Source organism: Danio aesculapii, chromosome 8, assembly GCF_903798145.1.
Source record: "Danio aesculapii chromosome 8, fDanAes4.1, whole genome shotgun sequence".
Taxonomy (NCBI): Eukaryota; Metazoa; Chordata; class Actinopteri; order Cypriniformes; family Danionidae; genus Danio; species Danio aesculapii.
The window spans coordinates 7,771,909-7,795,928 of NC_079442.1; the positions used below are offsets into that span (position 1 = coordinate 7,771,909).

Genomic DNA, 24,020 nt, shown 5'->3' on the forward strand with positions numbered 1-24,020 from the left:
TTTGTTGTTCCTATAGCAAAAGATATTCAAAATTATTAAGTAAATTTAAGTTACACAAAGACCCGCGATTTATAAATCCTCAAAGAGTAAACTAACAGCAATTGGGATCTTTTTTTTTTTGAGGCAGGGTGAACCACCTCCCTTTAAGTGAAGTCCTGTTGTGTGATTGGTCAAGAAGAAGTGACAGATCCAGACATGACAGACTATTCCAGTAATGGCTGAGGTTTATTGAATTATATTGGAAGATAAAAATAAATCTCTGCGGTATATAACAAGGGTGGAGTACAAGTGGGTGTTTGTTGCTAGCCTTTTTCACACAGCATGTAATCGCAGTGTGGTCACAGGTGTAATCAAGCCACAGTGTGTGTGTGTTTGATGATTACTGAGGGGTTTTGTTTTTCCGAACAGCAGGATGATGGATTCAGCTTAAAGGAACACTCCACTTTTTTGTGGGAAATAGGCTCATTTTACAACTCTCCAGAGAGTAAAAGCTAAATAATGCTAAGCTAAATGTGCTCCTGTTAGACATAAATCAGCTAAATGGATTTAAAATGGTTAAGCTCAACAGTTTGACCATTTTTAAATCTATTTTTCCAACTTATGTGTCCACCATTAAGACTCAAAATCACCTCAGAGTGGGTGAAAAGTCGAAGCTAACTAAAGCTAATGCTAAGCTAAATGTGCTCCTGTCAGACACATAGATCAGCTAAATAAATACAAAAACAGTCTGACACTTTTTAAATCCATTTAGCCAATTTGTCTGACCGGAGCACTTTTAGCTTAGCTTAGCATAAATCATTGAAACAGGTATGACCATTATCTTGCTAAAATAACTGCCATTGACTCAAAATCTCCTCAGAGTGGATGAAAAGTTGAAGCTAACTAAAGCTAATGCTAAGGTAAATGCTCCTGCCAGACACATAGTTAACAGTTTGACTTCTTTTTAAAATCCATTAAGCCAATTTCTGTGTCTTGACAGGAGCACTTTTAGCTTAGTTTAGCATCATAGAGTTAGGTATGACTATTAGCATCTTGCTCAAAAAATGACCGCCATTAAGACTCAAAATCACCTCAGAGTGGATGAAAAGTTGAAGCTAACTGAAGCTAATGCTAAGCTAAAAGTGCTCCTGTCAGACACATAGGTTAAATGGATACAAAAACAGTTTTAATTTTTTAAATATATGTAGCACTTTTAGCGTAGCTTAGCAGAAATCATTGAATCAGGTATGACCATTAGCATTGCTGAAAAATAACCACCAAAATCACTTCAGTGTGGATAAAAAGTTGAAGCTAACTAAAGTTAATGCTAAGCTAAAAGTGCTCCTGACAGACACAGATCAGCTGGATACATTAACAGTTTTAACTTTTTAAAATTTAGCCAATCTGTGTCTGGCAGGAGCACTTTTAGCATGGCTTAGCATAAATCATTGAATGGGGTATGACCATTAGCATCTTGCTCAAAAATGACCGCCTTTAAAACTCAAAATCACCTTAATGTGGATGAAAAGTTGAAGCTAACTAAAGCTAATGCTAAGCTAAATGCTCCTGTCAGACACATAGATAAGACAGTTTGACATTTTTAAAATCCATTAAGCCAATTTTGGTCTGACAGGAGTACTAGCTTAGCTTAGCATCATAGAATCAGGTATGACCATTATCATCTTCCTTAAAACTGTCCGCCTGTAAGCCTTAAAATAACCTCAGAATGGATAACGCTAACTGAAGCTAATGCTAAGCTAAAAGTGCTCCTGTCAGACATAGATAAGGTCAATCTGTTTTTGTATCCATTTAGCTTATCTATGTGCCTGACAGGAGCACTTTTAGCTTAGCTTAGCATAAGTCATTGAATCAGGTATGACCATTAGCATCTTGCTCAAAAAAAACCCACCAATGACATTAAATCACCTCAGAGTGGATGAAAAGTTTAACTAAAGCTAATGCTAAGCTGAATGTTCCTGTCTGACACATATATAAGCTAAATTAATAATTTTTTTAGTCCATTTAGAACTTTGTGCGAGGTACCACTTTTAGCTTAGCATAGATCATTCAGATTTATTAATCTATGCTAAGCTAAGCTAAAAGTACTCCCTATAGACCCAGAGATCACCTCAATTTACTCAACATGGTAAAACCCAACAGTTTAACTCTTGGAAAATATAAAAAAGAGCCTATTAAAAAAGTCAAGCATTCCTTTAATCTGCAGCAATATGTCTGAACCTTTTTAATGATGGGTTTGTCTAAGCCAAGCAAAACATCGCAGCTAAACCGCTAATCAAAACAAAGGTTCAGTCTGTGAACCCTGTAATCAACATGACATCTCAGCTATGTTGTGATTTATCCCAAACACCTTATTTCAAGCACTGATATCACGGTATAATACATTTACCATAGTAAATACACCTTTCGGAGATTAAAAAGTAAACATTAACGAGTATACATAGTATTTTACATAGTTATGCTGCAGCATAGTTAATTAAATATGTGCGTAAAAATGAATATTCATTAATACAGTATATATGACTTGTAACATAGGCTTTGTTAATCTTCCAGTAAAGCTAGTTAGTTCGTTTTATATCCATTTTTGCTCTTGATATGTCCTTTTTTTTTTACTCTGAGGGCCATGTTTTTCTAGGACTGGTTGGGCTCCTGGAGTTTGCTTTAGGTGATGCCTAAACAACCAAAAAAATAATAATAATAATTAAAGTTACATCATAAAATGTATCATTATATCATAATAATAATGGCAATATTTATAGTATACACTTCCCATGATGTAATTGGTAACCCTAAAATAATTTTCAATTTGCTAACATTAGCTAAAATGAGCTATTAAAGGGGTAGTTCACCCACAAATGTAACCGTTTATTTGTTAAAAACCTATTTGAGTTTCTTCTGTTGAACACAAAGAAGATACTTTGAAGAATGCTGGTTGCTGGCACGCATTGACTTCCATAGTATAATTTTTTTTTCCTTTATGGGAGCCAGCAACCAACATTCTTCAAAATATCTTCTTTTGTGTTTTAACAGTAGAAACTCATTAAGGTTGATGGTAGAAAGTCTAATGAATACTGTTTTAATCTATATTTTATTGTGTGTTCACAGTGCATTAAAACAGCACTAATTATTAAAATAAACACGGCATATCACATTAAATATGAATAATATTTAAGATAATATTCACATTCTCAACATATGTTCTTACTGTGAAGACGTATGACACAAATGAATCATAATAATTGAAATAACATTCTGCATACATGTCTTAAGTACTCTTGTTCAGATTTTGCTGTACGTGTGTGTACATGTATGTGTGAGGACTTACATCCGCCTGTGTTTTTGAGTAGTTCATGTGGGCGTACAGTAAAACAGCGATGTCATTGTGGGACGCTTCCAGAGCAATGGACAGAGCATTACTGCCATCCTAAAGAAACAAAAAAATTAATCCATTATTCATTGTCAAGCTAAAAGTGTAGCAGCATTCAGGGTATGATTTATTTCTTTTGCAGAGTAATTTTACAGTATAGCATTTAAAGGAACAACGCACGATTTTAAGAAAACACTATTTTTTTGGACGCCATATAAGGGCAAGAGGAAGTGACTTCTACCTCCACTGAATCAGAATCAGAAATAATACATAGGAGACCTTTAAAACAAGAAGAAAACTCACATTGTAGAGGTAGAAGACACTTCCTGTTGCCCTTATATGGCGTCCAAAGAAATAGTGTTTTCTTAAAATCGTGCCTTGTTCCTTTAAATCTCATAATTTTTTGATTTTGACTGTAATGTAATAACCTGCACCTTTCGTAAAGCTGTTTTGGAATGATAATTATTAAGCGCTATATAGTTTTTACTATTTGATTAATCTGCAAAGAAATAAAAGAAATGAATAGCTCATTATATTTTAAATATATTAATAGTATTACAGATTGCTTTGGCAAAAGTTCATTACACTTAAATATTGGGAAAACTAAAGAGTTATGTCTGGGGAGTCAAACAAGAACAGTAGATACTAGACTTAATAAGCCAGTCATCATAAATGGACAAATAGTAGTGCAGGTCTCATATTTGAAGTAGGCTTGTGCCGGTATTCGGTAATGCGATAAATCACAGTAATGAATATGCACGATATTGTTATCGCGGGCACTTCAAAATACCGTGAAAAATAATAGATCCGAATTTATATTCTTAGAACGCGCCTTAGCTTATTTTCCATCAACCGCTTGAAGAAACACTGCGTATATGCTGCGCAGAACTGATGCGCACTCTGATGTAAACAATCCCCGCATGTAGAAGCACTGTGTGCACGCAGTGCGCGCCGCCGCTGCCACCGCTCTATAATCCTCACACGAAGAAGAAGCATGGCGGAAGGAGGAACGCTGCCGACAATTTATCCCCCTTCAAAAAGGGTAAAGTCAGAGGTTTGGAAATATTTTGGGTTCCAAAAAAATGCAGAGGGATTGCTGATCGAAGATGGTTTCCCTTTGCACATTCACTTTGATATAATTGCTCAAGTTTACTTTTATATTGTGTATTGTTTTATTTATATTTATTTGTATTTAAATGTTTGAAGTACTTTTAGTTAATTAAAAAGTTATTAAAGTTACTAAGTTGACGAAACTGAAGTTTTTTGTGTGTTTTTACCTGTTTCTCTAGTAAAATTACAATATGGTGATAATACCGTATACCGTGATAAAAGCTCAATCAATTGCAGCATGAAAATGTGATACCGGCACATGCCTAATTTGAAGTATTTAGGCACAATTGTTGGTCATATTTGAAGTATTTAGGCACAATTGTTGGTCATATTTGAAGTATTTAGGCACAATTGTTGAGAATAAACTGAATTTTAATAGTAAAGTAGAGGCTGTTTATAAGAAGGCAAGTCACTCAGTCTCTTCCGTATGTTGAGAAGTTTTAATGGTAGTACACGGACTTTAAACATGGCATATAGATCATTAATAGAGAGTGTTCTCACATATAATATTGTTTCATGGTTTGGTAACACAACACTTCAACAGAAGAAGAAATTATTGAAAATTATCAATCAGGCAAATAAGATAACTGGTCACAAACAACTTTTACTGCAGATTTTATTCCTTTTTTCAAATCAAATTTTATTTGATTTGACTCCTTTATGGAAAAAACAGCAGTTGCGGTTTTTAAAGATAATACACCTCCCCTTCACTCAGCATTTGAAGTGTTCCCATCAGGAAGCAGGTTTAGAATTCCTAAAGCACAAAGAGATGCTTATAAAAAGTCATTTATCCCAAGTGCAGTTGTTGTTTAAATGGGATCACTGTTTGAAGTGAATGGGGTGGTTGCCAAGAATGATCTGCAGTAGTTTGTATGGGGCTAATTTGGTTTTTAAACTTTTAACTTATGTTGTTGTTTTGATGAAAGTTGTTATTGTGTGATTGTTGTATGCATGCAATTGTTGTCTTGAATCCAGTGTTAAAGACAAATTTACTTGTGCCAAGCAGAACTTACAATAAATTTCAATAATATCCAGCTGCAGGCCCGCAGAACCACACACGTTTTAGGCACACACAATATGGCACACACAATCTAGGCAAACCATATATGGTTACGACGGACGTTAATGTTTTAACGTTTTCTTGGACATCGTCATCGATATAGTTTGATATATATGGTTAATAAATATTGTACACAATAAACAATAGTGTTTACTTTATTTCACAAATATTGCAATCGAGACGGGCGAATGGGGAGCGTTGTTTCCGATCGCCATTCAATTATAATAGACTGAACAGTTTTATGTCAGTCATCATAGATGATCAGTCATTATTATCTGACAGAGTCAATATCGCAGATACTCGTTTGCTGCCTTGCTGAAAGATCTAAATTGGACAGGTTTAAATTATATAGTGGATTTATTTATAATGAAGGAAATAATAGCAAGTTAATATAGGCAATAATACATTTTACATGTAATAAATGTATAACACTATATTAATATTTTACTCAAGCGATTTAATAGTGTGTATTTGCTTGATTTTAGAATAAATTTTTAATTAATGATTTCCCACATTAAATACTGTAGTAATTTATAGTAAGCAATATATTGTTTTTAAACCAAAATTTAGCAATAGAACCAAATTAACTATTAATAATTAATCCAAAAAATTATAATAAGTAAATATATATATACATCATATATATATATATATATAACTAACAGCTGTGACAGTTTAGTAAAATATATTAGTTTATAATCAGATAATCAGTTAAGATAATCAGTTTAAACCTATATTATATATTGTTTAAATGATTAACTATAGTAATTCATTTTAATGTGACACATTATTGTTTGCTTTTTATATTTTACACCAAAGTGATTTTAACCAAGTATGATAATAATAAGATCCTGAATTAGTTTATTACACTTAATCCTACAATCAGACGGTCTATTATGTTTTCTTTGTGTGTGTGGACACGTGAATAAAGTCATAAGTGTCTTTAACCAATTAATTTTATGTACATAATTTGGGTTTAGAAACTGCAGAGATGTTAAAATGATCGTTACGATATAATAATAACGACTGAAACGGGAAACCATATTTGTGAAATTCAATAGGTGGCGATAATGCTAAGGAATTAGTAACCATATATGGTTTGCCCAAATCGTGTGAGCTAGATTGTGTGTGCCTGAAACGTGTGTGGTTCTGCGGTTCTGCAGCTGGATATGTCTCATAAAGTTATAACTAAACTAAACTGACACCAGCTATTTAATGGTCCATTAATGCTGTCCATCGCACCCATTTTTATCATCACATGATCTCGTATTACAAAATCACATGAATCTCTTACTTGAATTTATTCGGTAAAAGTGATTCTATTGTTGTTTATGTGCATTTTCTCTGTTTGAATAAAAAGTTTATCCTGCTCAGTTGTGTGCATATGTTTTTATGAGGACATTTTCACAATATATCCATGTTTTTTTATGCGATAATCCAAAATGTACATCAAAATAGATGGATTGAAACAAAGCTAGTGGCTGCTTTCCCCAACATTCTTCAGAATATCTTGTTTTGTCTTCAACAGAAGAAAGAAATTCGTCAAAGTTTAGAACCACCTGAGTGGGAGTAAATTCATTCATTCATTTTCCTTCGGCTTAGTCTATTTATTAATCAGGGGTCACCACAGCGGAATGAACCACCAACTTATCCAGCATATGTTTTACACAGAGCATACCCTTCCAGCTGCAACTCTGTACTGAGAAAAGTGTGAGTAAATGATGGGGGAAAATTGTGTGTAAACTATCCCTTTAAAGGTATACTTGAGTGGGATTCTTTATTGTCCCCTCATTAACCAAGCCTTGGCAACAGCATTGTGGAATAAAGTATTTCAAATGTGGCTGTAGCAGTGACAGATGCATTCAAAATACTGCTTTGTAAAGGTGTGTAACCTTTAGGAATCAATTCAGAGTATGTATAAAACTGTGAAAGTCATTTGATTTCTGTAAACAAGATGTTTAATGTACTTTGAAAAGGCAAATTATTCAGCAAAGCCACTTTTTTTACAAAGCAGTTTCTGCAGTTTCTCTACATCATACGGGTGGCCCTACTGGACTTAGATGGTCTAGTGTGGAGGATATTTGAGTATAGTAAACGGTCCTGTTCAAGAAACCAATTGAGATTATTTATGCAGTGACCGAGAGAATAGGGGCTATCTAAAATAGCTATAAATGATTGATCTTAGTATGTGTAAATGATTTTTAAATGGTGGCTCAGTGGTTAGCACTGTTACCTCAGAGCAAGAAGGTTGCTGGTTTGAGTCCTGGCTGGGCCAGTTGGCATTTTGGAGTTTGCATGTTCTCCCCATGTTGGCGTGGGTTTCCTCTGGGTACTCCGGTTTCCCCCACAGTCCAAAGACATGTGCTATAGATGAACTGAATGAACTAAACTGGCCGTAGTGTATGAGTGTGTGTGTGTGAATGTGAGAGTGTATGGGTGTTTCCCAGGACTGAGTTGTGGCTGAAAGTGCATGCTCTTTGTAAAACATATGCTGGAATAATTGGCAGTTCATTTCACGGTGGTGACCCCGTTGGGGTCTAAGTTGAAAGAAAATGAATGAATGAATTAAATTAATGCTAAAAAAGTTTTCCTTAATGTTTTAATGTGCTGGTTAATGTGTATTTAGAAAATTAAATATCAGTATTTTAGAATGCCTGTCAACTCTTGTGTTTTCCCTGGATTTACACTTATACTCAGCAGTATTAGGTACACCTTACTAGTACTGGGTTGGATCCACTTTTGCCTTCAGATCTGCCTTAATCCTTCGTGGCATAGACAACAAGGTACTGGGAATATTCCTCAGAGATTTTGCTCCATATTGACATGATAGCATCACAATGCAGATTTGTCAGCTGCGCATCCATGACATGAATCTCCCGTTCCAACACATCCCAAAGGTGCTCTATTGGATTGAGATATGATGACTGTGGAGGCCATTTGAGTACAGTGAACTCATTGTCATGTTTAAGAAACCAGTCTGAGATGATTCACGCTTTATGACATGGTGCGTTATCTTGCTGGAAGTAGCCATCAGTAGATGGGTACACTGTGCTCATAAAAGGATGGACATGGTCAGCAACAATACTCAGGTAGGCTGTGGTGTTGACACAATGCTCAATTGGTACGAATGTACCCAAAATGTGCCAAGAAAATATCCACCACACCATTACACCACCACCACTACCAGTCTGAGCCGTTGATACAAGGCAGGATGGATCCATGCTTTCATGTTGTTGACAACAAATTCTGACCCTACCATCCGAATGTCGCAGCAGAAATCGAGACTCATCAGACCAGGAAACATTTTTCCAAACTTCTATTGTCCAGTTTTGGTGAGCCTGTGAGAATTGTAGCCTCAGTTTCCTGTTCTTAGCTGACAGGAGTGGCACCCAGCGTGGTCTTCTGCTGCTGTAGCCCATCCGCCTGAAGGTTTGACGTGTTGTGTGTTCAGAGATGCTCTTCTGCAGACCTCTGTTGTATCGAGTGGTTATTTGAGTTACTTTTGCCTTTCTATCACCTGGAACCAGTCTGGCCATTCTCCTCTGACCTCTGGCATCAACAAGGCATTTGCGCTCACAGAACTGCCGCTCACTGGATATTTTCTCTTTTTCAGACCATTCTCTGTAAACCCTAAAGATGGTTGTGCGTGAAAATCCCAGTAGATCAGCAGTTTCTGAAATAATCAGCCCGTCTGGCACCAACAACCATGCCACGTTCAAAGTCACTTAAATCACCTTTCTTCCCCATTCCGATGTTCGGTTTGAACTGCAGCAGATCGTCTTGATCATGTCTACATGCCTAAATGCATTGAGTTGCTGCCATGTGATTGGCTGATTACAAATTTGCGTTAAAGAGCAGTTGGACAGGTGTACCTAATAAAGTATTTTACCATTCTATTCCACTGCCATCATGTCTGCTTTTATGTAGTTTTGATGTGAGATTATTCGCTTCTTTAATGTTATTGTGTTGAGCTTTTGTTGTTGCGTTGTGATCTAATGTCGTTCTGAGCCTGTTTGCTTTTTATTTTGTTGCTTTGAGCACTAATGTGCCATCACACGAGACAGCTCAAATGTTCTGCAACTTAATAAAACATATGCAAATAGAAAAATGGCAACAAATTAAGAAAACATCTTTATCAATTTGACAACACACACACGTGCGCAAGTCACAAAACACATGCAAATACAGAAACACGCTGCAAATAGCAGAGACCACAATGGAAAAGTGTCAAACTGACAAATTCAGCTACTTCCTGTTTAAAGTCAACATTGTTGTCGGAGATCTGACAGGTGAGTTTTTGGTTTAGATCCTGGTCATACGATTCCTTGTTGCTTATATATTTTTAGCCTAAACCGCTGTCAATACCACTTACTCTAAACAGGAAGCAGCTTGGTTCGTCATGTTTCCTGACACATTTCCACTGTGGTCTTCATTATTTGTAGTGTGATTCTGTATTGTGTTTGTAGTAGGAGTGCACCAAATCTTCAGACCACTGACAATTATCATTTTTTAGGGCTTTTTTTGGGCCGAAAGTAAAAATCAGCCGAAAATATGAGGAAAATGTTCAACGTGGCCCAGACTTTCAGTGTATCCCCAGTTTGTAGCTGTACTCACATTGTCGACGATTGAAATGTCACACCCCGGCTGCTCCAGCAGTAAGGAGACGATCTCCGCTCGACCGTGTTCGCTTGCGCACATCAGCGCGGTGGAGCCCTCGTCGTCTTGGATGTTCACATTAGCGCCACAATCTAGCAGCGCTCGCACCATCTCCTGACGCCCGTGACTCACGGCCAGCATCAAAGCGGTCTGTCCTGCCTAGAACCACAAACAGACAAAAGCAAACATGCTTATCTACAATACATGAATCAGTTCATTACTCTCTTTAACTTGTCCAAAAAAAAATGTCCATTTTACATTTAGCCATTTTGTCCAAAGCGACTTACAATTGAGGAGGCATTCAGCCATTTGACAAGAAGAGGAAATACACATGATAAGTTAGTGCTAGAGTAAGAGTGCTAGAATTTTTTATTGTTGTTTTTTTTTGAGAGAGAGAGAGAGTTTTCTTAAGAGAGTGCACTTATAAATGCAGTGTTTGTGTCGGTTAATGTGTCAGTGAGATGAATGAGTGTGTTTTCTACAGGTGGTTTGTTAAGCCCACTCACCTTTAATCACGGATTGAGGGACAAATTTACAATTTATATCAAATCTGTGCTTGTAATTAGAGAAAGCTACATTCTACTCTTTCGTTTTGGCCATAAACATAATAATAATACCTATAAATAGGGCTGGACTGTGACAAATAATTGGCCCAGTGATGTTTTTGTCCAAGCAACTCACCATAATCATCACACAAAATATGATCTTGTGTTGCATTTATTTTTTGTTAAGCGTTTTTGAAGCGTTTTTTTTTCTATCCAAAACAGCAAAATATTATTATTATTATTGTAGAATATTTATACTATCTAATATTTGTACTAAATAGCTGTATTCTATTTAATTATACATTTTTAAATGTTTTATTTCATTAATAAAAAATAATAGCAGACTTTTCAGCATCATAACTCCAGACAGAAATCCTTCTAATAAGCTGATTTGATGCATCAGAAACAGCTCTTAATCTTAACTTGAAAACAAATATGGTGCATTAATTGTGAAAATTGTGACATTTCTTTTTCCAGAAAATGATAGAAAGTTCAAGAAGAACAAAGAGCCTTGTATCAACGGTTCAGGCTGGTGGTGGTGGTGTAATGGTGTGGGGGATATTTTCTTGGCACACTTTGTGCCCATTAGTACTAATTGAGTATCGTGTCAACGCCACAGCCTACCTGAGTATTTTTGCTGACAATGTCCATCCCTCTATGACCACAGTGTACCCATCTTCTGATGGTTACTTCCAGCAGGATAACGCACCATGTCATAAAGCGTGAATCATCTCAGACTGGTTACTTGAACATGACAATGAGTTCACTCTTCTCAAATGGCCTCCACAGTCACCAGAACTCAATCCAATAAAGCACCTTTGGGATGTGGTGGAACGGGAGATTCGCATTATGGATGTGCAGCCGACAAATCTGCAGCAACTGCGTGATGCTATCATGTCAATATGAACCAAAATCTCTGAGGAATATTCCCAGTACCTTGTTGAATCTATGTCACGAAGGATTAAAGCAGTTCTGAAGGCAAAAGGGGTTCAACCTGGTACTAATAAGGTATACCTAATAAAGTGGCCGGTGAGCGTATGTCTTGAATGTAACTTTTATTCAATTTATTATTTAAGATTATTATAATATGATCCAAAAAAATCTTTTCAATGGTAGCGTATGTATTTCATACTAATAGAAAGATTCTGTTACCTTTTATTCCCTACAGCAATTACACTGGATGAGTTAAAAAATTGATAAAATCTTAAAGTGAACATGACTTGACCAAAAGTATCTACTTACCAATTAAAATGAAAGATTCCAAAAAAGAGGGGTTTGCAGCACTGTCATAGAAGACTTTCAGTAATTTTTTTGTCAGTGTGAATAACATTTTAGTCATTTGAAGAACCGTTACTATAAATAACCATGATGTTTCAGGTTCTTTATTTTTTTTTTAATAGTTAAAATGTCAAAATGTTATGTAGAAAGATGTAGTCACACATGAATGTCTAGTTAGCTATGTATCTTACTTGGCTGGCTTTGGCATTGACGTTTCCCAGACGGAAGAGTTTCTGGACTACGGCCATTTCATCCTCCTCCTTCACTGCTGAAAGAGCAGCCAGCATCACAGCTGTATATCCGGCTTTATTCTGCTGATTAACATTGCACATGCCTGCACATCAACACACACACGCACACACACACACACACACGCACACAGAATATGCATGACTCAGTTTCCTTGAGTATTACAATAATGTCCTAAACAGTTGGACAGCTTAGAAGGAAACAGGTTGTTAAAGGGATTGTTCACGCAAAAAACTGAGAACTCTGCCATCATTTACTCATCCTTTAGTTTCTTTCTTATGTAGAACACAAAAGTTCAACATTCACGAAAAATCTTGGTTATCGTAAACCGTTGACTTCGTTGTTTTTCCTATTATGTATGTCAATGGTTACCGGTTTCTAACGTTCTTCAATATATACATTTTTGGGTGAACTATCTTTACTTTGCATTTTTCTACGTTAACTTTGTGTCTGTAAAGAAGTTAAATATAATTATATTAACCTTTCAAGAGTTCACACTTAGATATTGCTTGACAACTGTTAGCAAGTTTGGCATGCTGTCCCGGGAGAGAACCCTGAGCTCGGAGATAGGTAAGCCCAGGGCTCCCGCCTGGTCCATAGAGCATATGAAGGGAGTACGAGATCAGGTGGTTCTCGAGAGCTCCCCGTGGTAAAAGAAAAAAGGAGGAGAAGGGGTGGATGGGGGGTTTCTTCGGAAAACGAAGATAAGAGAGTAGTTCTAGCTAGGCTACTTATAGTGAGTTGGGGTTAATCTGATTGGCTAACTAGTGAATGTAGATGAGTGGCCAGCTGCAGTCAATCATATCACGTGCTCCTCTCGAAATTAGTTTGAAAACTTCACTTATGTGCTGTTGGGGATGTTTAAAAACATTTTGAATCTTAATTTGGCCACAACTTTTTCTGTGTCTCAGCAAGTGGAATGGAAATCTTATTTTTACACATATAAAAAAACAACAACTCAACAACACACTGAGCAAATTTACTCCCCTTTCGTTATGTTAGGGATGAAAACATACACTAAATTAAACTGCTGTGAAAATGTATCAGATTTTTTTTTTTTGTATAAATCTGTTAATTAACCTCACTCCTGAACCAAAACTACTAAATGTTTTTTAAAAATACAGGATTTTGACTCTTTAATTCCCACGTTCATAAATGAAGTCACTGATTTGGTGACAAAAACACACAAAAATGACTTGCTTTCAATATAAGTAGTAACTGTGGACTGTTTTTTTACCTTTTATCACAGTCTTGGACATGTGAACGATTAGCTTGCTAGCTAGGATGTTATATGGAGTATAACAGCAAAATCAAGTTTATGTGAGTGTGTGTGTTTGAGAGTATTTAGTAATTTCTAGTAACCTGTGTCAAGCAGTAGGTCCACAACAGCGAAGTTGGAATGGGAGACGCTGTAGTGTAATGCAGTGTTGCCGTTGCCGTCGGTCATGTTGACTATGTGTTCCAGCAGGACGGGGGAGACCTCGGAGAACGCCATCAGGTAATTTGACACACGTAATGGCTGGGCCATCCTTGCACTGGATACTCGAAACCACTCCAGCTGAACGCTATGAGTGCTGGACAACTGTGTTAGAGGACAGATAACAATAACCCGAACAGTTTATCATCACGTTAGACAGTTTGAAATCATTAATCAGGAATAATATCCACAATGAAAATGAAATGACTGAAATTTGTCCCCACCACTTCTTTGCTCTTTACGGCCTTGGCTCCGTCATTAAGATGGTTCTTCAAAATAAGACAGGCCTCACGCATTTTGGAGCTAAGTTCAAACCTGTAAGATAAAAAACATTTATTTTAGTGTGTGTGTTAAATGTAATATGTATATACTGCTAAAGGCTAAACTATTAGCCCTGCTCTGAACGTTTTTACATTTTTTCTAATATTTACCGTTACGTGTCACAGAGCATTTACAATTCCACAGTATTTCCTATCATATTTTTTTAAACTGGGAAACACACACTCATTCACATACACACTCATACACTATGGCCGATTTAGCTTATTCAATTCACCTGCACCGCATGTCTTTGGACTGTGGGGTAAACCGGAGCAGCTGAAGGAAACCCATGCCAACACGTGGAGAACATACAAACTCCACATGGAAATGCCAACTGAACAAGCTGAGACTCGAACCAGTGACTTTCTTGCTGTGAGGCTACAGTGCTAACCACTGTTTTAATATTGTTTTATATTTTTTATTATTATTATTTTTAAAGTCAAAATAAAAAAGCAATAAATGTTCACATGAAGGCTAATCATTTCGTCTTCAACTGTATACCTCTGTTCCAAAACTTAGAGAGCTGCCTTGTTCTATACTTCCTACATAGAGAGCTTACTTCTTAGGCAGCACCCTAATTGGGACAAAAAATGACTAACTTAAAGGGTCATGAAACCCTGCTCTTTTAATTCAAGTCTACCTCCGAATTATTTAAAAATGCTTCATGATGGGCGTGTAGTTCTGCGAGCAGAGGGAGGAGTGGGCGTGGCCGGCAGAGCAGGGGAAAAAGAGGGGAGCAAACATTGTCAGTTGGCTCACAAAATGAGACACAAATCGTGTTGAGGCGCTTGATTTTATAGTTTACAAAGTTAAAAATGCAAAGAAATAAACCACACACATATATATATATATATATATATATATATATATATATATATATATATATATATATATATATATATATATATACACACATATACATATATATATATATATATATATATATATATATATGTAAATATATATATAAATATATATAAATATATATATATATATATATATATATATATATATATATATATATATATATATATATATATAACCAAATAACCACAATTTGTTATATCATTATAAAAATAATCATGTTTATTTACACACTATAAATGAGGAGGACTTCTCTCCTGAATCCCCAGGTCTGAATGCAGAAACAGTGGACATTAGTGCAGCAGGTCTCCTGCCCTGTCTATTTCAACCATTAGTCCTGCTCGTAATCTGGAGGATTTTAATTATAGGTGAATACAGCAGCAGAGATATACTGTAGGCGATGTGGACAAAAACATGAGGACAAAAATGCTTGCTGCAAACCAACAGCTTTGCTGTATTGGCCCTGACAGCATCGCAGGAAAAACATACAACAAACCCTGTGGATCATGGAAACAAACACATAAGACCCTTCATGAAAAAACTAAATAGGATACTGCGTGCCGTGTGTGGCTGCGGCATCACAGCTTGGCAGGTCTGCCTCGCTTTCGGAAAGCACGTGCTGTCATAAATAATTAAGAAGCAGGATCTTCTCATAGGATAAGAAAACTCCGCTATGAAAAATAATTAGAAACTGACGCGTCATCACTTCACTAGCAGATTTGCTCTACATCACCGATTTTGATCCCGCCCCAAAAATTATTTTAAACCTTATTAAATTTTATTTATTTAATTTTAAATTATCAAGCTATTTGCTAGGTGGGATGTAGGCTTTTAGTGCTATGAGGCTAATGTTAGCATTTTCCAAGATCTCCAATTGTACCTTTAACAGAATATTAACATCTATAACTATGTAACTATAACATCTCAAAAAAGGGTCTTATATATACATATAAGAATGGGTTATCTACTTAAAGGGATAGTTCACCCAAAATGAAATATTTTGTCATCATTTTCTCACCCTTCACTTGTCAAAAACCACTATATCTTCAGTGTTTTCAGTGGCTATAGGTTTCTAACATTTTTCAAAATACCTTGTTTTGCGTTCACCAGTAAAAGTAAACTTATAAAGGCATGGAACCACTTCAGTGTCAACTCCTGAGTGAACTATCAACTTTTTAAAACAAAGAAAATGCTTTCAATCCAAGATGATTATGTATTTATATAGTGCTTTGCGCTGTTTATGGCCATGCACCCAAAGCACTTCACAATCATGAGGGGGTCTTTCCACACCACCACCAGTGTGCAGCATTCACTGTGCGCTCACCACACACCAGCTATTGGTGGAGTGGAGAGACAGTGATAGAGCCGATTCGGTGGATGGGGATGATTAGGAGGCCATTATGGGTAAAGGCCAATGAAAGGAATTTGGCCAGGACACCAAGGTTACCCCCTTACTCTATGAGAAGTGCCATGGGATTTTTTAATGACCACAGAGAGTCTGGACCTCTGTTTAACATCTCATCTAAAAGACGGCGCTCACTGACAGTAAAGCATCCCCGTCACTATACTGGGGCATTAGGACTCACACTGACCACAGGTTTCAGCGTTCCCTGCTGGCCTCACCAACACCACTTCCAACAGCATCCTAGTTTTGCCATGTGGTCTCCCATCCAGGTACTGACCAGGTCTTGGGCTGTAGGGTGATATGGCTGTGGCAGTCATCACAAAAAATCATCATGCACTTACTTTTCCTTCACTTCCTCTGCCTGATCCTTTAACTCTTCAGTCCCAGCTGGCATGTTTTCATCACTATCACTTTCATCCGCATTTATATTCATCTCTTCATCAGATGTGTCCTCTAGAGCTGCCGCTTCTTCCACACTGCTGTCTGAACAAGCACCAGCCTCGCTGCCATCAGAGGAACTCTCTTCCTCCTCTTCTTCCTCCTCTTCACTAGACGTCGACTCATACCTGACAGAAATAAGGACAAATTCAGTAAAATGCATAATTAAATAATCAGTAACAATTTACAATATGGCTCCATTAGTTAATCTATATTTACTAACTCAAACAAACAATAAACAAGACAGTATTTATTCATCTTCGTTAATGTCAGTTAATGAAAAAAAAGTCAGTCCTTGTTCATTCGCTTTGCATTAACTAATGATATAACATGGAATACTCAATGCTGATTGGTCAGTCGCGACATTCCAAGTACGTTATTCCTAGTTAACATCTGCTAAAACTAATAAAACAAGCTCATTGGGGTACTTCAAATATTCTTCAGTCAGTGAATACGTTCACATCTGTATATATATAGATTTAAGACTGTTTGGCGCCATCTTGTGACTGAATAATACATAGGTTAGTGTATGCTCTATTCAGCCGTTTTAGTTTCTGTCAGCTTTCAAGAATTAATAAACTATTATGCCTCAGAAAAAATGTTTGTGTCAAGTTTTTTTACATTTTATGCCAAGTAGCTGTCTAATAAATACAAAAAAGTACATCCAGGTGGTTGTTTTCACACAATAACAGCCGATTAGCCTGGCTTTATTCTATGATAACAACCGCCTGGAGTTACATTATCCCTAACTTAACAAGCATTTCTTTGGATTTTAATAATGCATTAGTATATGTTAGGGTTGCCATGATACTGGAATTCGGTAATCAATCGATACTGAAATTTTTAAAACGTCCATTTCCCGCTAACATTTGAACGCTGTTGAGCACGTTCTTAAACGGTGCTGATTTGCCATTGTGTTCACGTGCTCAACAGAAATGACTGTGATTGGCTGTGAAGGTCATCAGTTCACCAAACTCACTGTTGTTTACTAAATGTAAAACACAGATACAGGGACACCGGAGCATTTTAAAGACGTGATTCATCAGCGGATCATTTGTATGTCCGCTTATAGACAAACCAGCTGATCGATGTGACTTTGAAATGCTCAAGTGTCCCTGTATCTGTGTTTCCACTCAGTAAACAGCGGTAAGTTTGGTGAACTGATGATCTTCACGACCAATCACAGTCATTTCTGTTGAGCATGTGAACACAATGGCAAATCAGCTGCGTTTAAGCACGCGCTCAACTGCGTTGGCGGGAAATGGACATTTTTAAAACTCCAGTATCGACTTCTATTGAATTCCAGTATCCTGACAGCCCTAATATTTACTAATGCATTATTAAAATCCAAAGAAATGCTTGTTAAGTTAGGGACAATGTACATCCAGGTAGTTGATATCACAGAATAAAGCTAGGTGTATCAGCTGTTTTATGAGACTGAAAGGCTTTATTGTGCGAAAAACAACTACGTGGATGTACTTTATCCCGTTTATTAGACAGCTACTTGGCACAAAATGTAAAAACTTGACATAAAAATTGTGCTGAGCCATAATAGTTTATTAATTCTTTGACTAATAATGATAATATTTAAAAGCAAAGCTGACAGAAACAAAAATGGCTGAATATGGCATACACTAACAAACAAATTAATCAGTCACAAGATGGCGCCAAACAGTCAAAAATGTATATAAATACGGATGTAAATGTATTCACTGACTGAAGATTATTTGATATGCCTGGATGAGTTTGTGTTGTTAGTTTTAGCGTTTGTTAACTGGGAATAACATACTTTGAAATGTTGCGACTAACCAATCATACGTTGAAATTAACTATGATTAAATAACTCATGTTAGTAAATATATTAACTAATGGAACCTAATATCAAAGTGTGACCAAATTGTTACATAACAAATGACAAAATGGATATTTGCATTTGTGAATCCATATGTGTTATTTAACAGAAGACAGATTATTTTATATATAAATTTAACAACTTGTCTCTAACATATTCATATTTTTGCCATTCATGTCATGGGACAGAGTCTGTGATACAGATTTTACTACAGTAAAGGCACTTTGTAATGCATCATTTCGTCCTTTCGTTTTGTATTGTACTTTTTTTGGAATATTTTTGGACAGTTTAAAAACTGAACTCACCCTCCATTTAGAATCCCGACGAATTTCAAGCTTTTTTTGCCACTGCTGGAAGCAGCGCCAGCACCACTCCCATCCTTCCTCTTCATGATAGATTTCAGAGGGCCTGCAGCTTTGGTGCAAACAAATCACTCTTAATGGATTACCTTGAAATATATGCTGTTTTCTTAGACAGAGTTTAACATGAAACAGGATTCCCAATCCATTTAAGATAAAGCATAATAAGTAGGAAATGAAGGTATGGTTAGACTTGAGTTTATCCATTTTGCATTGACTGAATCAAATTATTATCTGTTTTACATGCAATCTTAACCCAAACTAGTTGATTGTATTTAATCCTGTCGCCTAAAACAACTTACAATACACAAATTTAAACTAAACAGCCATAGTTGAATTAACATAGAATTTAAGGTAATGAATGTAGGTTATCAGAGTTTATAGTGTTTATTACTAATGGCAAAAGGTTCTACTTTTACAAAAGCAGCACTCCCAGCAGGCACCTTGACCTCAAAATGAAATCAAATTGACATCAAGGATGATGGCAAAAAACACATTAAAAATGGATTTGATGTCGAAACCTTGACATCTATTTGACATTCACACATTGATGCTCATTTGACCCAAAATAACGACACAAAATGTATTATAATATACAAAAAATTCTGAAAGCTTCAATTTCAAATGACAAATTTGAAACACTCAGGTACGCCTGTCCAACTGCTCGTAAGCACAAATTTCTAATCAGCCAATCACATGGCAGCAACTCAGTGCATCTCTAGGTTTACAGAGAATGGTCTGAAAAAAAGAAAATATCCCGTGAGCGGCAGTTCTGTGGGTGAATATGCCTTGTTGATGCTAGAGGTCAGAGGAGAATGGCCAGACTGGTTCGAGCTGATAGAAAGGCAACAGTAACTCAAATAACCACTTGTTGCAATCGAGGTATGCAGAAGAGCATCTCTAAATGCACAACACATCCAACCTTGAGGCGGATGGGCTATAGCTGCAGAAGACCACACCCGGTGCCACTCCAGTCAGCTAAGAACAGAAAACTGGGGCTACAGTTGGCACAGGCTCACCAAAATTAGACAATAGAAGATTGAAAAAAACGTTGCCTGGACCAGTGAGTCTCAATTTCTGCTGCGACATTCAAATGGTAGGGTCAGAATTTGGCGTCAACAACATGAAAGCATCCTGCCTTGTATCAAAGGTTCAGGAGGGATATTTTCTTGACACACTTTGGTCATAATTTGCGAATCATCTCAGATTGGTGTCTTGAACATGACAATGTGTTCACTGTCCTCAAATGGCCTCCACAGTCACCAGAGCTCAATCCATTTTTGGGATGTGGTGGAACGGGAGATTCGCATTATGGATGTGCAGCCGACAAATCTGCAGCAACTGTGTGATGCTATTATGTCAGTGTGGACCAAAATCTCTGAGGAATATTTCCAGTACCTTGTTGAATCTATGCCACGAAAGATTAAGGCAGTTCTAAAGCCAAATAGGGGGTCCAACCCGGTACTAGTAAGGTGTACCTAATAAAGTGGCCGGTGAGTGTATGTAAACTACCTTGATGTCAATAAGACATCAAATTTACATCTAAAGTTGGTGTCAAAAAACATGTCCAAAATTGATTACAGAACTGCCCTGTCATTTGACGTCAAAGTAGACAATTGACATGTGTTTTTATGTGTTTTATGACATGTTTTTAATGTTGTTTTGACATCAGGGTGCCCACAGCCAATGCAGAGAAGGCTTAGTTAACCATTAATATAATGATTTCTAATAAATATGACTACAGACATACTTAAAATACCAATACTCACTCTCAGCAGAAGTTGTCTGTTCCTCGGTCTCTTGTGGCTCAGTGTCATCAAGACATTCACACTGGACACCAGTGCTTATTAGCTCCACAAGTTTTTCCTTTGACGTTTCCTCGGGATCTGTTTGAATACTTTGGTCATTTTTTGAATCATAATCAGGGTCAGTCACATCAGGAAACAACACTCCCACTGAACAAACTTCAGGACATGTTTCCATTTGGACGCTGACTGTCTCTGGTTTAGCTGTTGTCTCTTTGTCCAACATGATCTTGGAGGTTCTCTCAACTTCCTGAGCCCTTAAAGTTTCGAGATCTTGATTGACCTGAGTTAATCGTGTCTCAAGGACCTGAATTGACTCCTGCTGAAACTTGATGGTGTGTTGCAGGTTGTCGATTTCTCGCTCCGACTCGCTCTGTAGCCCTAGAAATGATTCTATGACCCAGACTGAAACATCTTCTGTATGCACCGCTGTCTGAATTCCTTCATCACGCATGGCATTAGCAACGGTTTCAACAGCTGCGTGACAAACATCGATGGTTGCTTCAACGGCAGCATCCCTGAGCATTTGACGATTGGAGACAACCACATTCTCAAGAGGAACATCATTACCTACTGCTATGGATTTTTTTTCTAAAACAGAGGTTGCTATTTTTTTGATTTCCTCTTTGTCTTGTTCCTCTACTGCCTCAGTGGGGACTTGGAGTTTGACTGCTGCGTTAAGTTCCTCCGTTTTATTTTGAAGCTCAACAGCTAATCTTTCTTTTTCTGCACGGAGCATGGCAACTTCTCTTTCTAGAACTGGTACTCCTTTCACTCTTTCCTCCATCTCTCTCAGCTGTCTAAGGGCTGCAGCCATCTGTTCTCGAACTGTCTGAAGCTGCCCAGGAGGCATTGTTCCTGAGTTTGATGCTGGAGTGCTCCATCCGGAAGTCTGAGGACTTGCTCTGGTCCATGCCCCAGAAAGGGGGTTCTGCACAACAGGTGACATCGGTAGCAATGGAGCTTCTGAAGGCTGTGAAGAACCTACAGAGAAGTCCTTATTAGATCTGTTGATTTTGGAACCCACTTTGGAAAGGTCAGACAAATTAGAGCCTAATCCATTGGAAAACTGACTTTGCTCTTGTTGGAGCCGGAGGCTAGTTTCAAGAAGTGTTCTTTCCACCCTAGGGTTACGTGGTGGAGGTGGTGGTGGCACTTTTGAGCAAGTAGGTAGACTGGGAGTGATCACTGGTAATGGGGAAAGTGGTTGTGATTTACAATGTGGTGTGATTGGGCTCTGGAGGAAAGGTTGGTTAGTCAGACCATTCTCACTGGTTGTTGAAGAAAGGGACTCGGTGGAGGTCCAGCCACTGGTTCGACCCCCAGTACTCAAATTTCGCCGGTCACTCCTAGATCCCCTCCGAGGGTGCACATTAGCCCGACGAATGCTGTGCCCACTCTCTATTTCCTCAACGTACTTGAGGAAATCAAGGTCCAGCTCAAATCCATAGGGTGTCTGTACAGAATATGCGCCACTTTGGTCTGATTCTTCCTCAGCAGAGCAATGAAAAGGGGCACTCAGATCTACAATGCAAAAATAACAGATGTATTCATCCTAAAACACTATCAACCGAGGACAGCCAAATAATTACTTACTTGGCAGTTTGGAGGTTATGTGCACAGATTGGGTCATTTTATGTAGCCTTCTGTTGCCCCTCCAGAAGACAAATCAGCATGCCTACAAGCAAAAGACAAAGTGAAGTTTATTTATAGACTAATTTCACAAAGAGCACATGCTTATGATTAATCAAGGCTGGTCCCACATTAGCTAATGCATGATTCACCAATCAGATGATTCCTAACTCACTATAAATAACCAGAATTTCTTACTTCAGTTATCTTCGTCTTGAAGAATCTCCCCTTTTGCCCCTACCCCTCCTCCTTTCCTTTTATAGGGCAGCGCGGCGGCCCAGTGGTTAGCACTGTTGCCTCACAGAAAGAACATCACTGTTTCAATCCCTTAACAGGCCAGTAGACATTTCTGTGCGGAGTTTACTTGTTCTCCCTGTACTCGTGGGCTTTTTTCCCCAGGTTCTCCAGTTTCCTCCCACAGTCCAAAGGCATGCGTCTTAAGTAAATTGGAATTACAGTCGAACTCTTAAGCAGCAATATATCTTTATAGCAATTCCTAATTTGTCATTAGCCCTAATTAGGGGGGGAGTTCTCGAGACCTACCTGAACTCAAACTCTCCTCTCGCCCTGCAAATGGGAGTGAGCCCCGGGCTCGAGAATCTTAAGAGCTCAGGGCTCTCTCCTGGAACAGCATGCCAAACTCGCTTTGTGTGAACTCTTGAAATGTTCAGTGTCATAGAACCATATAGACCATGAAAACATTGTTTAGGACCTGCATCCCAACAAAGATAGGCTGCATTTACACTGTGCATTTTTATTATTAAGCAGGATTTTAGAATGTAAATATTTCTCATCCAGACTGCGTTTTTTCTGCGTTTCAGAAAAACTGTATCCGTTCACACTATACAGCCTAAAACGCATGATACGTGACCATTTATATTCACTAGAGTATGCGCATATTTTGCCAGCATACACACTTGCTGTGTACTGGTCATATGAGTGGGGCTTGACGAATCAGGGAATGATACATAATAGTCCAGAAGACCAATCAGAGAGTGATTATGGATAGCCATGCCTCCATTTTCAAAAGTCGTCGGCTGCATCCGAAATTGCCTACTACTCAGTAGGTACTACATTTGAGTTTACTACATGACGGTAGCAAAGTATGTATGAAAGTCTGAAATTCGGGCGTACTACATCTGCCATTTGTCATTATCACATGACCAACCCATGTCAGTTTTTGGCACACCTTACTGCCATTCATAAATTCTCGCTCGTTGCACCATGGGATAGCGTACTGTCCATCGGATGAGCACTTTAGAATCTTGCCAGATCTAGTAGGTCTTCCGGGTAATATTCAGGCAATTCTCGCATATAATTTTTCAAATACTATGAATTAGGCTCACATACTGTTTTTAATGAACTATATAGTATGGAAGTATGCGATTTCAAATGCAGCATCTGTATCAGTCTGTCTACAATGAAATAAAACCTCAGAATTTCCTAAACCTAAAATAGGGTCATCTGCTTTTTCAAAACACTCAGAGAGTAGTGTGGACTCCAGACAAAACCATAACAAAGCTTATGCATTTTAAAACGAAAGCACACTAGTGTAAACTGCACCATTAAAAGCTACTCTGTCTGTTTTGGTTCATAAAAGACGGT

At 37.6% G+C, this 24,020-nt stretch overlaps 1 protein-coding gene across 1 annotated transcript; it reads right to left on the bottom strand.

The window, feature by feature from the left end:
- Positions 1-206: 206 nt before the first annotated feature.
- Positions 207-22,463, bottom strand: kank3 (KN motif and ankyrin repeat domains 3). Its single transcript, XM_056463110.1, has 10 exons — positions 22,380-22,463; positions 20,748-22,307; positions 18,925-19,033; positions 16,671-16,895; positions 13,964-14,054; positions 13,625-13,844; positions 12,205-12,347; positions 10,149-10,349; positions 3,323-3,421; positions 207-2,669 (listed from the first exon to the last, which is right to left on the bottom strand). Exons 1-10 carry the CDS (start codon positions 22,414-22,416, stop codon positions 2,607-2,609), a joined length of 2,748 nt encoding a protein of 915 aa, XP_056319085.1. The 5' UTR covers positions 22,417-22,463; the 3' UTR covers positions 207-2,606.
- Positions 22,464-24,020: the final 1,557 nt, after the last annotated feature.

Coding starts and splice junctions, on each gene's coding strand:
- kank3 (XM_056463110.1), bottom strand. CDS start 22,416: ATGACCCAATCTGTGCACATAACCTCCAAACTGCCAA. Junction 19,034..20,747: donor ACAGACAACTTCTGCTGAGA/GTGAGTATTGGT, acceptor TTTGCACCAAAG/CTGCAGGCCCTCTGAAATCT. Junction 3,422..10,148: donor ACATTTCAATCGTCGACAAT/GTGAGTACAGCT, acceptor TTGTTTCTTTAG/GATGGCAGTAATGCTCTGTC.